This window comes from Passer domesticus, chromosome 1 (genome assembly GCF_036417665.1).
Source record: "Passer domesticus isolate bPasDom1 chromosome 1, bPasDom1.hap1, whole genome shotgun sequence".
NCBI lineage: Eukaryota > Metazoa > Chordata > Aves > Passeriformes > Passeridae > Passer > Passer domesticus.
In genome coordinates this window covers 32,708,599-32,724,385 of record NC_087474.1, presented here as the reverse complement: position 1 = coordinate 32,724,385, position 15,787 = coordinate 32,708,599, and the positions used below count along the sequence as shown (strand labels likewise).

At 37.7% G+C, this 15,787-nt stretch overlaps 1 protein-coding gene across 3 annotated transcripts in view; it reads left to right on the top strand.

Moving 5' to 3' along the window:
* Positions 1–10,880, top strand: part of SKAP2 (src kinase associated phosphoprotein 2) — a 121,333-nt gene extending 110,453 nt beyond the window's left edge. For 2 of the 3 annotated variants that reach the window (XM_064412836.1, XM_064412820.1), the window contains 2 exons: positions 7,966–8,067; positions 8,473–10,880. In XM_064412836.1, the coding sequence (XP_064268906.1) occupies positions 7,966–8,058 (93 nt within the window). In that variant the 3' untranslated portion in view covers positions 8,059–8,067; positions 8,473–10,880. Of the gene's footprint in view, positions 1–7,965; positions 8,068–8,373 lie in introns of all 3 variants that reach the window. The other variant, XM_064412828.1, reaches the window with a different exon arrangement.
* The last annotated feature ends 4,907 nt before the right edge of the window (positions 10,881–15,787 follow it).

The following is a 15,787-nucleotide window of genomic DNA, read 5'->3' as shown; positions in this document are numbered from 1 at the left end:
CAGGCTTGCTGCTGCTCCAGATATATAGAGCCTCTCTCTGTGGGAATGATTTCTGCTCCAAAATACAGCCCAGAAAATTCAGCCCTGTTTCGCTTAAAGATTGTTACAGCTTTTTCAGAAAAATGAGTGTTGGCCAGTACTGTCAGCTTGGAATTTAGGGTCCTTGGAGGGGAAAGTGCCAGAGAATTATCTGTCTTAACCCTCCACTCGATTCAGTTTCAAGGTCTAATCGTTTATGAGCTCTTTGTCTGGTAAGTGAAAATATAACCAAAGGAAAAGTGAGCCTAACCATCCCAAAGTGGGTCAGGACTTTTCTTCTAAAATATTTCCTAATCCACTACATTAATACTTGGATTTTGTGGCAGTCGGCAGGAATCCTAGGCAATTTTTTTATTTTTTCACACCATCTAGTGGTTGAAAATGAGAGATGCAGGTACTGACAGGGGGCCAATGTGTATGCATCCAAAATGGTGTCATAAATTCAGCTTCAGCTGAACCTAGCTGTGGCTTTATTGCCTTTCTATCATATGTCAGCCAGGAACATTACTCTTGAAAATCACATTTTGCTGATAAGGAAGTAAGTACGGGTATAGCCATGTTGTAGTAGGAAGGGTGAAGCATTAACAAAATATCGAGCATATTTGTGCAACATGTAATAGTTCTTTGTTTTACAGTGAAATATAAATGGTATAGCCTGCTCTGATGAACGTGATAAGATAGATATTCATCTCTCCCAGCAACAGTTATGCCAAAGCGATATATTTTTACCAGCTTTTCTCATACCTGTATAGAAATTAGGGGGAAAGCACTATTTGTTTCCATGAAATGAGATCATTAGTATAGCAGAGTAATTATGAACCAGTTCAGCAAATTTGGGCATTTATAGAATTTAAATAAAGCAATAGGAGCAATATGTTACATGCAAGTTTCTAGGTAAATGTCTTTTAGACAAATGAGCATAGTTTCAGTTTGGCAGTGTTTACTTCCTAAAATAGCTAAGTATTATGCAAAGACAAATCCCCAGAATTTGCTTTTAAATGAGCACCAAAACTCAGTGTTATTGCAACGAGCATGAGCTCATACTCTGACAAGAGAGATACCTATGCCCGACTAGTGCAGTAACTGTGGAAAAGCATGTTTTTCTTGTTTTAGAGGTGTATTCAAAAACTATTTAAGCTACTTTCTAGATATTTATGTCAGTTGTGGCTTTTGTGTGGCAGCAGTCCTGTGGGCTTTTACAAAACCCCTCAGAGCCGCACAACTTCTTTCTAGGTTTTTCTATCAAGTTTCCCTCAAAAGCTGAGTTTTCAATCTGAGCAGAATTAACAGAGCTATCACAATACTACTTGTTAACTTTATTTAAAAACATAGTTAACATTTCAGATTAATTGATCAATGTATCGTTACAGATATACCCATACTATTACTAGTATTTTAATTTATACTTGAATATTCAAGTGGCTTTTATCACTCATGCTATGAATGATGTGAACTTTCAGAAAGCTATATACCCTTATTCCATTTTGTAATTAAAAAATATAGCTGTACTGATAAAGAGAATTGTTAATAACATTTCTTAGTTAATATTGACTGTTAGAAATGCAATACTTTGTAGTCCTGTTTTCTAAAAGGATGATTGCTCTTAACTCCTGCTCATTTATGGGCTTGCCTTTGCTTTCAAGCCCATGTGATAAATGGGAAAACAGACCATAGTATAGCAATCATTTTTATAAATCTTCTATAGCTCTACTCAAGAAATCAATTTCCAGAAACAATGATAACTATGGATGGAGGTAGTTCTATTTTTTCCCCCTTAAGTTTTGTGTGCACAATTTATGCAAGTGCAACACTTGCATTACTTGTTCATTTACTTTAGGTGTGTGTTTTGTGTTATGAAGTTCCATAGTCTCATCAGCCAAATGCAAGTAATAGTGCAAATTTACCGTAATATGTTAGTGGGCACCTGCTTAGTACAATTACTGACATTTCTTAACATTAAACTAATTTAATATACTTCTTATTTATATTTCAAATAAAATAAGAAATACTTCAAAATCAGAAATTATATCTTAAACTGTTATTATTTGTTTTTTTTTCTCCTTGTTATTATTTCATTGCACACTAGTGTGCTCACTCTGGTATTTATGATTAATCTATGAAAACCTTTTGCTCCAGAATTTTTTATGGAAGTAGAGTATTAACTTGGTGCTTAGATTACCCTACATTCAGTGGTTGTAGGTTTCATGTGTGGCAGATTTTTTTCTTTCAATACAATAACTGTTAAAATGCTCACATCTCAACCTGTATTTTTTGCCTAGTAAAAACCCAAAGAAACTCCACAGCTCAGGTTACTGCTTATGAAATAAAGGTGCAACTTAACCATGCAGCAATTTCAGAATCCCTGTGAACGTTTTGTTCACTATCTGTATAATCTTAATAAAATGTATTTATTCAGTATTTTTTCTAAAATATATGAAAGACATACTGAAATCCTGAGTGTTTTATTTTTTCAAGTTGATTTCTGGCTGGTCATACTGAGATCCATAATTTCTATTCCATGGCCATACTGCCTATGGCTCCTGTAGCAAACAGGGAGTGCCACTAGGAGCAGATTTGCAGAGGAAACACTTAGTGCTTGAGCCCTGGTGTCCACACCACGCTTTTCCAAAGCTGTTGGAGGTCCGAAATGGTCTAACCTGGTCTTGTGGAATGAGAACACATTAATGGCTGGAGCATGTTCAAGTGCATCTTCCATTTTAGCTTCATCTGAAATAAATGTAGTGTGTGTGCTCAGAGGCTCTGCAAAGGGAACCAGTGGGGGGAAGGTGGGAGCTTTGGGAGGTTCACTTCAGTGGGATGCTTCTGATCAAAACTAAAATGCAATACTCAGCTGTACATTACCCATTTCCTGGCTTGCTTAGTTTTAATCTTTATGGGTGGGGGTGGGAGAACAACAAGTGTATGTCTAAAGACAATAGTGAAAGCCTTTAAACAGAAGTTTGGTTAGAACTAATGACTCTAGCTCTGTTGCTTTTCATACTGGTAAGATGTAAGCTTTTACCTATCAGATTAGAAGAAAAGTTGGCCACGTGTCATCTACTGTAAAATAAAATGGCCTTCCTATTGTTCCAGGGTGTTTTCTGGGGGCAGTTTTGGTTCAGAACTCAGTCTGCTTATTGTGATTTATATTGGAAATCTTTAATTGCTGTATATTTTCTCTCATGTCATTGTGGGAAATAAAACCTAATAACACAACCGTACAATAAATTTAGTGCTTATATTTTTAAAGATGACCATTTTATTGCTGTCTTAAAACAACTCTACTACCTGTGAAGAAGTCTCATTCAGTTATTTAAGACATTTGTCATTCTCTGCTTTTAGAGAAAACGCTGTTAAGTGCCAAAACTGCTCCCTGGTTGATAGTGTATCATTCAACAATTACACCAAAGGAAGTTCTAAAACTTTTTAGCTAGTATGAATCTCCTGGATGAATTGAAGATGTTTTAAAATATTATCTTGCTAAAATTGCACCCTGGAATTTTCTTTGCAAAAAATTTATCCCTGCTTCTGACACATATTCAGCTATATAGTAGATGTTACTTATTTTAACCCCAAAGAAGGCTAAAGATACATTTTGCATTTCAGTTTTAAAGCTTGCAGGTATTCAGCCCATGAGTTAGTATTACTCACAATGCCACTAGAAGGAGGAAGGACAAAAATCTTGAATTCACATACTTTGGTTGTAGTTTTTTTTTTTTAAATACAACTCCATTTTTTTCTTCAAGGCATTGAAACAAAATTTTAATTTTCAGCAACTCTTTTTTAAAACTAAACAAATAAAAAAGCCTACCCCACAAACATGAAAAAACATACCATATGTATTCAACAATGGAGACTAATTGCACAAGAACTAGATGTTCTCAACTTTTGCTGAAGTCAGTAGAAGTTTATATGGTGCAAAGCATCTGGAGAATCTCATCCAGGCAGAGGAACTGTTCAAAAGGTAGCAACTGCTTTGGAAATCCTCAAGTATAAAAATTTTCTCTTTTTGTATATCAAAATATCAAAATTCTCTTCTGCAGAGGACTAAAATCTTGGATTTAAATGAGATCTGTAGAAAACAGGGAGTGTATTGCTTACTCTTGCTTTTTCCCCAAGTACAAAAGGTTTTATGATCAGTGTCTCACGCAGTCATGGGTACCCAGACATCAGTGCAGTGAAATGGGTGGGAAGGGGACAGGGAGAAGCATTTGCTCACAGTGTGCTTAAGGAGCCTGTAAACCCTAATGGGACTTTTACCCCCTGCTATCTAACATGCTGTACAGAGTGTTTTGCCAGCATATTAAATGTTAAATCATAACCTGTTCCTTCCTGCCCTGTGAAATTACTTCACTTCGGTTAATAAATTTCTACTGGGGGAAAAAAACAGTCCACTCTATTGATAGTGGAAATGCAGAAGTAGCTTAGAAGGCATTTGGTCATTTTCATATTATTTGGCATAATATATTCCATTGCCCTGGTGCTTGTCTTCAGGGGTGGGGGGGTTGTGGTGGCCCCCTCCTCCCCCCAGCCCTGCTAACATTGCCTGGTATGGCAAATGTGCTCCCTGTCACATGGCGGAGCGTGGCCGCACACTTGTGCATTCTCCTCATTGCAGGGCAGCTGGATCTGGCCCTGCCCCCCTCTCCCTATCCCTCTGTTTGCCTTGGAGCAATTCATTTTGCAGTTATTGAATTTCTTTGGAGAGTTATTTTCATACAGCGAGCATCACAGCACCTCTGGATCTTGATAGCGTTTCTACATAAGGAGAAAGAAGCTTTGTGTTAGTAATTACCTAACATTGTCAGGAGCTGACTGCAGGCCTCTTTCTAGTGATAACAGAATAACCACATAATGTAGCTTTATAGCACATGATTAATAGAAAATAATTACACATCCTACAAAGGGATGCAATATTTCTTATAAATTGACTACAATGGTTTCCTGTAGATTAAAGGACTCTTCATTATTTTATCAGTCCTTCTGAAGTATAGTTGCTTGCCTATGTTAGCAGTGATATTAAGAGCTGAATGCAGTGAGGGATACCAGATGGTAAACCCAGTGGTACCTGAGATCTGAAGCTGATGCTTGCAAAAGCACAGTGTTTCCCAACTTTTTTATTCATATAAAAGCCCTAACTGTATTCATATCCTTCTTTATATTAATCCTTATTTTCCGCAAATATGAGCTGCAGAGTTTTATTCTACACATCTTAAGCAGCAGTGATAGACATATGGACCTCACAAAAGCAGTGTCTTAATGAAATTATATTGCTGCCAAGGAGTTTATAATTTATAGCATTAATAGAAACAATACATCAATTTGGATTTTATGTGTGACTTCAAGAAAGGACTAGGGGGACTGCTTATCTGCCTCACTAGTTAAGCACTCTTTCATGTTACTGAGGATAGGAAGGAGGGGTTAAAAGTTTTAAAGAAAAATGTCTGTACTTTAATCAGTTTAAAAGGGAGTGCTATCTAATTTTTCTAAAATCAGATATTAAGGTTTTATGTTCTTGGTAGCCAGGTATCTGCATTATATTTTTGTTCAGACTTCTATAGAGTGCAGATAGTTTAATTGGGATTCATGTTGCTCTTGAGACCCATACAAAGAATAGTAATGTAAAGTAAAGGCTTCTGTGTTGCAATATTGTCTGTATGGTATAACGGTTGCAGTGAATCCTTAAATTAGTTTACTAGTCTGTTACATCAACATTCATTTCATCTTCTCAGTTAGCTTCATGCCAGAGCAGTAAGTGGTGTGTTAGTAAGTAGCAAAACCCAGAAAGTTTTCAAAACAGCAGCATGCTTTTAATTTTAATTTGAGCTATCTGAATTGTTTCTTTAAAAACAATTGTTTCTAAGTCCATGTAGTGTTGCTAAGTGGAACATTTTCAATGGATAATGTAATCCACAAGCTTTTTCTGTGCCATTTGTCATGAGCAGTTTAATGACTGCTTAACTGAGCCACTTCCCTCATTTCATGTATTGTTTGTTTTTTTGGCTGATGTCTAGCAAAACTTGCTTAATCACTCTTGTCAGTCACTGTGCGAATTCTGTGTAGCAGCTTAAAATCTTTTGTTGCTTTCCCTTGGAGAGATTTATTGCTGAGATTCCAGTAGTATACGTGAGTGCTGCTCCTTTCAGCAATTTCCCACTTCAGTCTTGAAATCTAGTTTGTATATTTAAACAGTGTATTGTGAGATAAAGTATAGATTTTTAAACAGCCTGATCTGGAAGATTGTAAACCTCAGTGTCAGGGTATTGTTTCGCCTTTAAGGATTTGGGGTGTAATGTGAAGCCTCATGGGAAAGGTTATTAACTTCTGTGGAGAGCAGTGTGTACTAAAGATCAGGTTCAGATACCTCTAGACTTTCAAGACCAAACCCATCCCCAGGAGTCTGCTTTGCAGTGGAAGGGGGAAGAAGGTGGAATTATTTTTGCAGCTTTCTTGTTTGCATGTTCACATAATAAATGTAGGTTTTCCTGCTGTTTTTTAAGTGGATTTCCTTTAAATCACACTTACTGCAATATTTCATGCATAGTAGGATAGAATTTTTTACATTACCAATTCATTGTTAAGCGAAGGAAGAAAATGTTTAATTGAAGGCTAATGTTCAGCCTTCCACAATTAGAAAATACAAAAGTGTGTGTGGCTTGCATGCAAGCATAAAAAAAAAAAAGGAAAAGAAAAAAAGCCGACATGAAAGCAGGCCGTCATAGTTAAGCACAGAGAGAGCTGAGTACACTAAGCACCTCATAGGACCCCAGAGAACTCTTGACCAGGCAAAATATGCCAGCAGCAAATCGTTATAGCTCGGGCTCTAATGAAACGCCATTAACCCTTAAGCTCCACTTGACTATTTATAACCAAAAAACTTTACCTACAGTTCAAAATAGTAGCTTCATCTCAGTAGGACCAGTAGTTCAAATTCTACAGCCTTTTCCTCTTCTCATCAGAAGAGCAGTATAGCAGGAAGCAGATGCTGCTTATCAGAGATATCTGTGTATTTTGTATTTTGCATATTTGTTCCAAAGTAATTTCTATCTTACTAATCATTCAGTTTTGAGTGTGGTCTCTGTTTTAATAATTCTTCATTGGTAGCTCAATATATGTGTATGTGCAATTCCAGCTGTTACAATTTATTATTCATGGTTAGAATTGATCTTAAAATATCTCACAGGAAAAAAGTAAATTATATGGCACAATATACAATAATTACATATCAGTATTACATTACTTTATTTTTACAATAATTATATACCACAATACCACAATACTCTTACTTAGTACTGCTTTTGGAAGATATTATTTCTTTAAACGGTTATAATTCATTTTGTTTCATATTTATCTCACTAAGCCTAAACATATTTGAAACAGGAGTACATTAGTCATCTGTCAGGAATATGAGATCTGCTGTAGAATTTTCTGCAAGCCTAAAGCAATAGTAGACTTTGTCCATAGAAAGACATTATGTATTAGATATATAGTGTTCTCTTCACATTTGAGTGAAGTAGTTTTTAAAAGAAGCTGATGGTAAGTTTCTTAGAGTTTAGCTTGTGATACTAAAATAATCCCTGTTGATTGTTATATGTCAATGTTGTGGTATTAGATTTTAGTTACAAAGACAAGGTTTTTATGTTTTTGATGAACAGAGGATAAGGAAGTCGGCTATTTTTAGAAGGTGTTAGAAAAGCGTGGCCATAATTAAGAAATTTCTTGAGTATGCCTGGCCTATTTAAAATTTACCTTCTGCCTTTGCCTAACTGCATGTGAATGCCTATAACAAAAAGATAAAATGTTTTAATTTTCAGTTGAAATGATTATAACTGTGTATAAGAGAAAGCATCCATAAGGAGTTGCATACAAAACTCTATTGCATTTATATCAGACTAAAGGTTAATACTGCGTATTGTTTTCAATTAGGAGTACAATAGATTTGGCTGGTGGGTAGGAGAAATGAAGGGAACCATTGGCTTGGTGCCTAAAGCCTACATAATGGAGATGTATGATATTTGAGAGGCCTGGGTAAGTACATTTTAATCCAATCTTCTGTAATGGCTTATATGTTCCCTTGTTCTCTGTTTCATAAGTATGTCTTTCCTGGAACCTTTGTAGGAGTCCTGTTAACATAAAGATTATGGCAAAATATATTGAAGGTTCAATTAAAGTATTTTTTTTCTGGGGTTCTATATGAAATATTAAACCACAGCATGCAAATGATTATATATTTAATAACTGTGTTCCTTTTTCCAGATTTTTTAAAAAGTGAAAGTGATGTTGTTTCTATTTAGTTTTGTTACTTTAGTAATATGTATATATCTGTCTGTGCAGAAAACTGTGGAAGGGGATGGATATTTGGACAGGATTTGATATGCATGTTTGAGGTTTTTTGGCTAATGATGAACTTTCAACTTCCCTCTCCCTAATCAGGAGAAATCTGCACTTGAAATGAAGAGTGGTGTGCAGCTGCAGTTTACAGACACAGCCTCTGGAAGACGATTCTGCCGTACATGTTTTGCGGTTTCAGTGAATGTAGTCAGATCGCTGCCTCGTGTATATTAAATATTGTAAACTGTAATTGATCATAACTTTACGGAAATTGTCTTCTCAGGCACTTTTTATAGAATTTTATTGCCACGAAATTAATAGATGATAATTAACATATGGGGCACAAGCAGCCATATAGTGCCTGTTGCTCTTTTTTAACATGTTAGCGGCACTCTGTATAGCTGTACTTGTGTTCTCTCAGGGAATTTTGCTATCTTTTCCTGTTCTGCAGATTCAGAAAAATTACACAAGGCTTTGAGGGTAAACTCTTGCTCAATTCATGCATGCATCAACCTTTTTATGCTCGCTGTATATCTGGTGCAGTTGTATCAGGAAGTTGAGGGAAATTTATGTATAATATTTCAAGTCTTCAGGGTATTCTTTTTCCGGATGTTTTAAAGTTATGCTTTAGCCAATGACTTATTTTTCTCATATATTTAGTTTTGTATTGTTAATTACTATTTTGTTGACACACAATGAAGATTTGATTCTTTTGCTGATGTTATAAATGGGCCTGTGTGGTAATACTGCCCTGGTACCATTCTGACTTGGACATGATAATTCTATGGAAATTTGTGAAAATATATTAAACCCTACAATTTTTGCTAAGTCAACACAAGCTAAATTGCAGGTAAAAATATTTTTGTCCATGGTAGTATGAAATATTTTATCTGTACCTTACTTTTGCAGAATCAAATCTGGATACCTTGCTGATATATGGAATTCTGATGTAGGTTATGCAACAGAGATCTTCATCTTTACCCTGTGAGGATTAGCAACAGCTACCTGCATTCTTGTGTCAAAGCCAGAACTTTGTGGATAATCAAAAACATTGATTGAAACATAAAAAAGTACACTAAAATACTACCACTTGTGGAGAAGTGGTTGGGCAAGTCAGAGTTAATACTTTACATACTCTTCTTTGGGAGATGTACCTTACTATTAGCATGCAAGATCAACTTTTTTGGGTCCTCCCAGACAGTTGATTTGTGAGACCCTTAATCTGCCAAGGAGGCAGGTCAGGCCAGCCTGTGAGTTGCTGAGCCTGTGCAGGTCCCCGTGTAGTTGCTTGTGCTGTTTATGCTTCAGGCGGACCCTGCAGACGCTGGGTTAAAAGGAAACGTCAGGCTGAAGTCGGAATTTTGATCCTTTCAGTAAACTAAGATGTTGTGCTCTGTGTTAGCTAATGTATGGTACTTGCTGGTACACTGAATTCTAATAGGCGTCAAACGGGACCGAGTTTTGTTGTAATTTTTTAAAGAGATAGTCATTGGAATTGATTCTGTGTGTTATCAGCCAAGCATTAAAATGATAGATTATAGTCTTCAGATCTTTTACTACTTTAATTTGTCAAGCGTACTGGTGGATTGTGTACAGAATGTGAAGCGTTAACAGCGGGGCTGGAAACGCTCCCTCTCCCTTGTTAACATGGCAGCGCCATAAATCTGCCCACCGAGACGGCTTTTTATTAATTACAGAATTCCGAATCCCACCAGCAGCACCACCGAGTAGTTTTTAGGGGACAAGGCCTCGCCCAGCTCCCTGCGGGGCGGTGCGGTGGCAGGTCGCTGTCTGCGGGCGCGGTGCGGGGCGGTGCGGGGCGGTGCGGGGCGGGCGCTGCGCTGCGCGGCCGCGGCGCTGGGTGGCAGCAGATTTTCGTGGCACGGCGGAGGCGGCTCCCGCTGCCCTCCCTGTCCCCTTCCCCCTCCGCGCCGCCCCGCGCCGCTTCTGCCGCTTTTCCAGGAGAGGGAGTCCTTAGCCAAGCGATGAGGGGCAGAGCTGCCCTGCCTCGCCTGCCTGGTGACAACCAGAGACATCAAGTGGCTTTTGTCTGTAATTCTCTTTTAGGGCTTCCCCCTTCTTAGTACTTATTGCTAGGGGTGAGGAAATAAACTGCCTTAAATTCTGAACGTGAAAGGTGTCCTGAAACTCACTGGTAATGTCTCAGAATAAACCAGCAATGGACCACGGATGAATGGTTTACTTTAAATCTGTATGAATACCATAACCTTTTTTGGATAAGAAAATCTCAGTTAGTACAACTTAAACAAAACCGAGGCAGAAGATGCTAATTGCTTAATTTTCTTTGTTCACTTAGACTGTGCTTGCCTTTCTGTAAACGGTGAGAGAGCAGATTTTTAAAATGTGATTGTAACTCTCACATTGTACAGCGTTTTACTTGATTATTTGCTGTGTTCTGGATTTGTATGGTACTGCCATTAGATCTTATAATAATGTTCTACTCTGCAAATTTTTAAGGTTCAAATAAAGTTTAATTGTTTGCAAACTGTTATGATGCTAATAATTCAACAGCCTGCTGTGTTACTAATGAAATTACTTTGTTATGATTAATTTGGAAAATAGTGTGTTGATTGTAGTAATTAAGCACAACAAGGTGAAGTAAATGATTCTAATGCCATCTGGCCTCCAGACTGAATGAAGAAATGAAATGGGGCTGTCATTTGAATTTATTCAGAGAAGTAAGGGTAATACAAATGCTTTTTATAGCAGAGGCACCCGGATATAATCATGCCACTCTGTAGTATCTTTTCATGTGCTTCTGTATACGGATAACTGGTTCACATATTTTTGCAGCATCTCGTTAGGATATACCTCTTTAGTGCATACTGCCACTAATTACACGTACTGATGGCAGTGCATGCGCTGGTTCTTCTATCAGAAAGATGTATGGATAAGATTTAGAGAAGTGATATGGCTCAGCTTACCTTTTGCTCCCCTACTAAGGATAAAAACTTCCTGTGACTGGAATTAAGCTGAAAGTGAATGCTAATTAAGAACCCATTCTGAATTCAAAGCGAAATGCATAAACTTTTTTCCTTTTTTTGGCTCTGCAGTCTGAGCATGATACAGTATTTAGAAGGAACGTAAAGAATAACCCTTTAGAACCTGATCCAAAGACTGTTGAAACTGAGAAGCTATTGAATTCACTTGCTTTTGCATCAGGATCTCAAACAATAACTCAAAAACAGGCAATACAGTTTCAAAGTGCTTTTTTTTGCTGAATGCTCTTTGTCCTCTTTCTGAAGGAGATGCAATTATTTCCATAAGCTAAACCACACAAAAGAACAGCACTTATTTCTCTAAGCCAAATGATAGAAATCAATTTTTCTACCTCAGGTAAAGCAAAATGAAGTTGTGGGTGTAAATTGGAATCCTGGCTTGATGAAGTTCAGTGGGATCTATAGGGAAGCTGTAAAATACTAATATGTGGTGAAAGTACCCAGGTAGATGACAGAGGTGTGGGACTGTCAGTACACAGTAAGTGTGGGGATAAACATATGCATGGAAACCTCATAAACAACTTTACATAACATGAAGTACTGATAAACCCTATAAGACTTTCACTTACTAGGGTTTCTCTGAAGCTGATATTTCTCAGACAGGAGTCTGCTTAATTCCATTTTTATACAGGAAATCTGACACTAAGCTCAACAAGGAGTGCTCTGCCAAACCTGCATCTCTGTCTTAGAGTTCATTTCCTGCCCAACATCCATTGTCTTACTGTGAGGGAGCAGTACCATTCAGCTTCACATTATGAACTTAAAATTGTGGATTCAAGCTGGGTGTAAGCACAGGATTTGGTACTTCTGGGATGCAATTGTGACTTGACTCATCTTTCCATCCTACAGGAAGAAGTAAAGGGGGCTTAAATGGTGGCAGGACGTGCAAGCTAAAGGGATGCAGCTTTCATTATCCGGTGCTAAGGAATATATATGTTTATTTTCTCTTTAATTGTAAAGCAGATCAGGCAGTGATAACCCATGAATTGTTATATCATAGTCTTTTACAGATTTGTTTAGGAGTGATTTTGCAATGACAATTCTCTTTCGGTTGTCTGGAATTGTCATTAGTCCAAACTAACACACAGAGAAATTCAGAGAAATTCAGTTGCTGGGTTCAAAGCAAAGTAGAGGAAAAAACCTCTGCACCTGGAAGCTATGTTAACATAAGTAAAATTTTAAACTGAAACTGTCAGCTTCTTCCCAGCTTTTTGGGAGGACAAGTCTTTTAATTAACAGGAAAAGCTTAAAAATCCAAGGTGTCATCTTGTAGCAATGTGTCAGAGAATAAAGTACAATAGTACAGGCAGTCTGAGAGGAGAGCTGCTGGTAGATGAAGAGGCAGATAGTTTCAAATGCCACTAAAAACCAATCTATCTCTATTAATTTTCTGCTCTAGCAAACTGATATGTTGGAGCTTTTATCCTAAAGTATCCTCACTGTCTCACAAGCCATAGAGCAAACTTCCTTTCACCCTCTATTGTAAAGCAAGTGCTACTCCATAAAGAGATTTGTTGGCTAATGAGCATTTTACAGCAACACTTTAAAGTTTATGCTGTGAGATTTAAAAAAAAAAAATCCACATTCACTTACAGTGGGAGGATTTATGTTGGCAGAAGAGAATTACCAGTTTGGCCACTTCCAATCTGCTGTAATTGTTCCCATACTTGTAAATAGTGCTGTGGGATTTTTAATGGCCACGGCAATAAGGAATTTAGTTTTATACCTCATGCTACGAGTATGTAGCACCCCAGAACTGACCCCCGTGCAGAACTGCCTGGGGTAAAGGAAAAAAGTATTGCACAGGATCATTATCAATCTTTGAAAAGCCAGGAGCATGGATGTGTGCCTTGGCAGCCTCCCACCCAAGAGCTGACATGGCCCAATGCTGCTTTTTAATAGTCAGATCTCATAGGGTCAGCATGAGCAGAGCAGAGCACAGACAGTCTGACAGGCACGGGCTGCTCAGTTTGTTCATTGGTGGTCTTCAGCCTCTCAGACTTATTTCAGTGTGGAAGAGAAAAGATGAAATCTGTAAACAGTCACATGGCATCAAGAAAGCATCTTCCTTTTCTGTTGCTCTCTTCTGAGAGGACTGCCATTCTTTCCTTATATTTAAATTAAAAGCAGTCAGGCATGAATGCACATGTGTGTGTAGGAAGGAGTGGGTTTTGTTATATCGTCACTTACAATCTTGTTTCGATGCTGGTTTCTCCTTTCTGGTGTTTACATTGACATGCTCATAATGGCCACACTACCTTTACCACAGAAAAAAGGCATTTCTACCTTTAAAAAACCCCCAACTAATTACAGTTCTTGAAAGGCTCTATTCTATTAGCTCCTCTTTTGATATTTCCCACCATTTTGCTGCATTGTGTCACTAGTATCTTATCAAAATCTGTGATTTTTGTGACAGTGATTTTTGTTTGCATGTAAAATACCCCAGACTAATGTTTTGAAACTTCTTTTCTTATTTTCAAGCTGATTTTGGGCTTAGTTTTAGGGTATTAGACCTCAATGAAGGAAGGCGTGAATAATCTGTACATCTAGAGTTCTGTCACTTGCCTGAAAAATAGGCTATCCACATTAGCAATTGTGAGAACTGCGTTGGAAGGTCTGTAAACTAACCAGCTTCCTTTCCATTAATTTGTTTCTGATTCTGAGACTCACACAGTATGCTTACCCACTTCCAGGCTGAGACTACCTATTCAGCTGCTTGCTGTCCTGTGATAGCCACCCAAGGTCACCTATAGGTCATTATTGACTTGTGACCAGAGTTGCCTCCCTCTAATGTGTTTGGTACTGGTTTAAAGGCAGAGCTCAGGAAACTAACATCTCAGGGAGCTTTGTAAATTTTCATGTGAGAGAAAGTTCAAAATGCAGAGGCATCATCCAGAATAATCTCTCTCAATAAGCTTGTTCATGATTTGTATTTCTCTGAATACGCTGTCTTCACTCCTGCATTCATTTACTTTAAAAAAAATGTGAAGAGAACATACACCATGATATGCCTTCCTAAAACATCAGGTTTTGATAGAATTGGGTCAAATTTATATTTCAGGTGCAGATTATGTGAATGCTACATGAGAGTGGGAACCTGAATCCATGCAGTGTTTGTTTCAGGCTTTGGCAAGCAGAGGAGAACAAAGAGCTACATGTCTGGCCCTTAGCTGAAAACTGAGCCTTGCTGATCTATGTCTGATATTATCTTAGGTCCTTCAGCTGCCCTGTTGCTTCTGAGCATCTCTAATAAATTCAATGAGCTAGAAATTTACGCAGGTGTTTGTCCATCAGGTGTGGATCAGGTTTTTGAATTATAGCCTGATCTGACAGAATGGCATACAAAACTGTGATGTGATATGTTCCCATTTGTGGGTCCTCAGACTAGCTGATGATTCCAAGAAGCACACGTGGAGCACAAAGGGATTTCATCATGCTCGTTTCATTAAATGGTAATGATAATGTGTTTCAGTGGAATTGTATTTTGCACATTCTGGCTTAGTAAAGGAGGCCTTCATGCAAAATACCCTTGCTTAGATATCATAACATCTGAAACATGGGGAATATTTGTTAGAGTAATTCAGTCTAAAACTGACCAGGGTGACTCACGGGGATCACAGCTGCGTATGGAGCAGCTACTGAGGCCACATATATTTCATTTGGTAAACAGTGTTTGATTATGAATTAATTGTCATAATCCAGACAATTATTTCAATAACATTGTCTAGTTAACAGTAACAATAGACATACTGTTTGTTAAATGCATTAACTGAAATTGCAGTAGCTATTCAGACTACATTCATCATAATATTGGTGGTGTATGTCCTTCCCTTGTCCTGTGGGCTTGTGAGTGTCCTGCTCATCCTGAGTGTTGTCATTTCTGCTGGTATTACAGAAAAAAAATTGAAATGTAGGCAGTTGTCAATGACACAAACATCTTCTGTCTTTTCCACTATCTGCTTCTTGAAAACAGTCAGTTCTGCATGTATAGTCTGAAACACGAGAATTTAGGCATGTGACTCCCCCCTTAACTCAGTAAAAGTTATGTAGGTAATCCTTAATTTGAGGGCATGGTATTAACTCCTCATTGACAATAGTAAGCACTAGTCACATAGTTCCCTTGGCTTTATTGCAACTGCTCCTGCAATGTCTTACTTGTGAGAGACAGGATTTAGAATCAAGTTGTTAATATTGTGGAAAATTAAGTTTTGTAGTTTAAAGTATAGTGCTAACCATCAGTTAACCACCTGGATACAGGGTGCCAATTTATCTATGAAGTGGTTCTTGATGTTCAAAATCACTCTGTACCAAACAGAGCACTTAACAAATACAGAGAGTATTTATGAACACAAAGTGAACGGCGTTGGTGATTTTGATCTCCAGAGAAGATCTCCTTG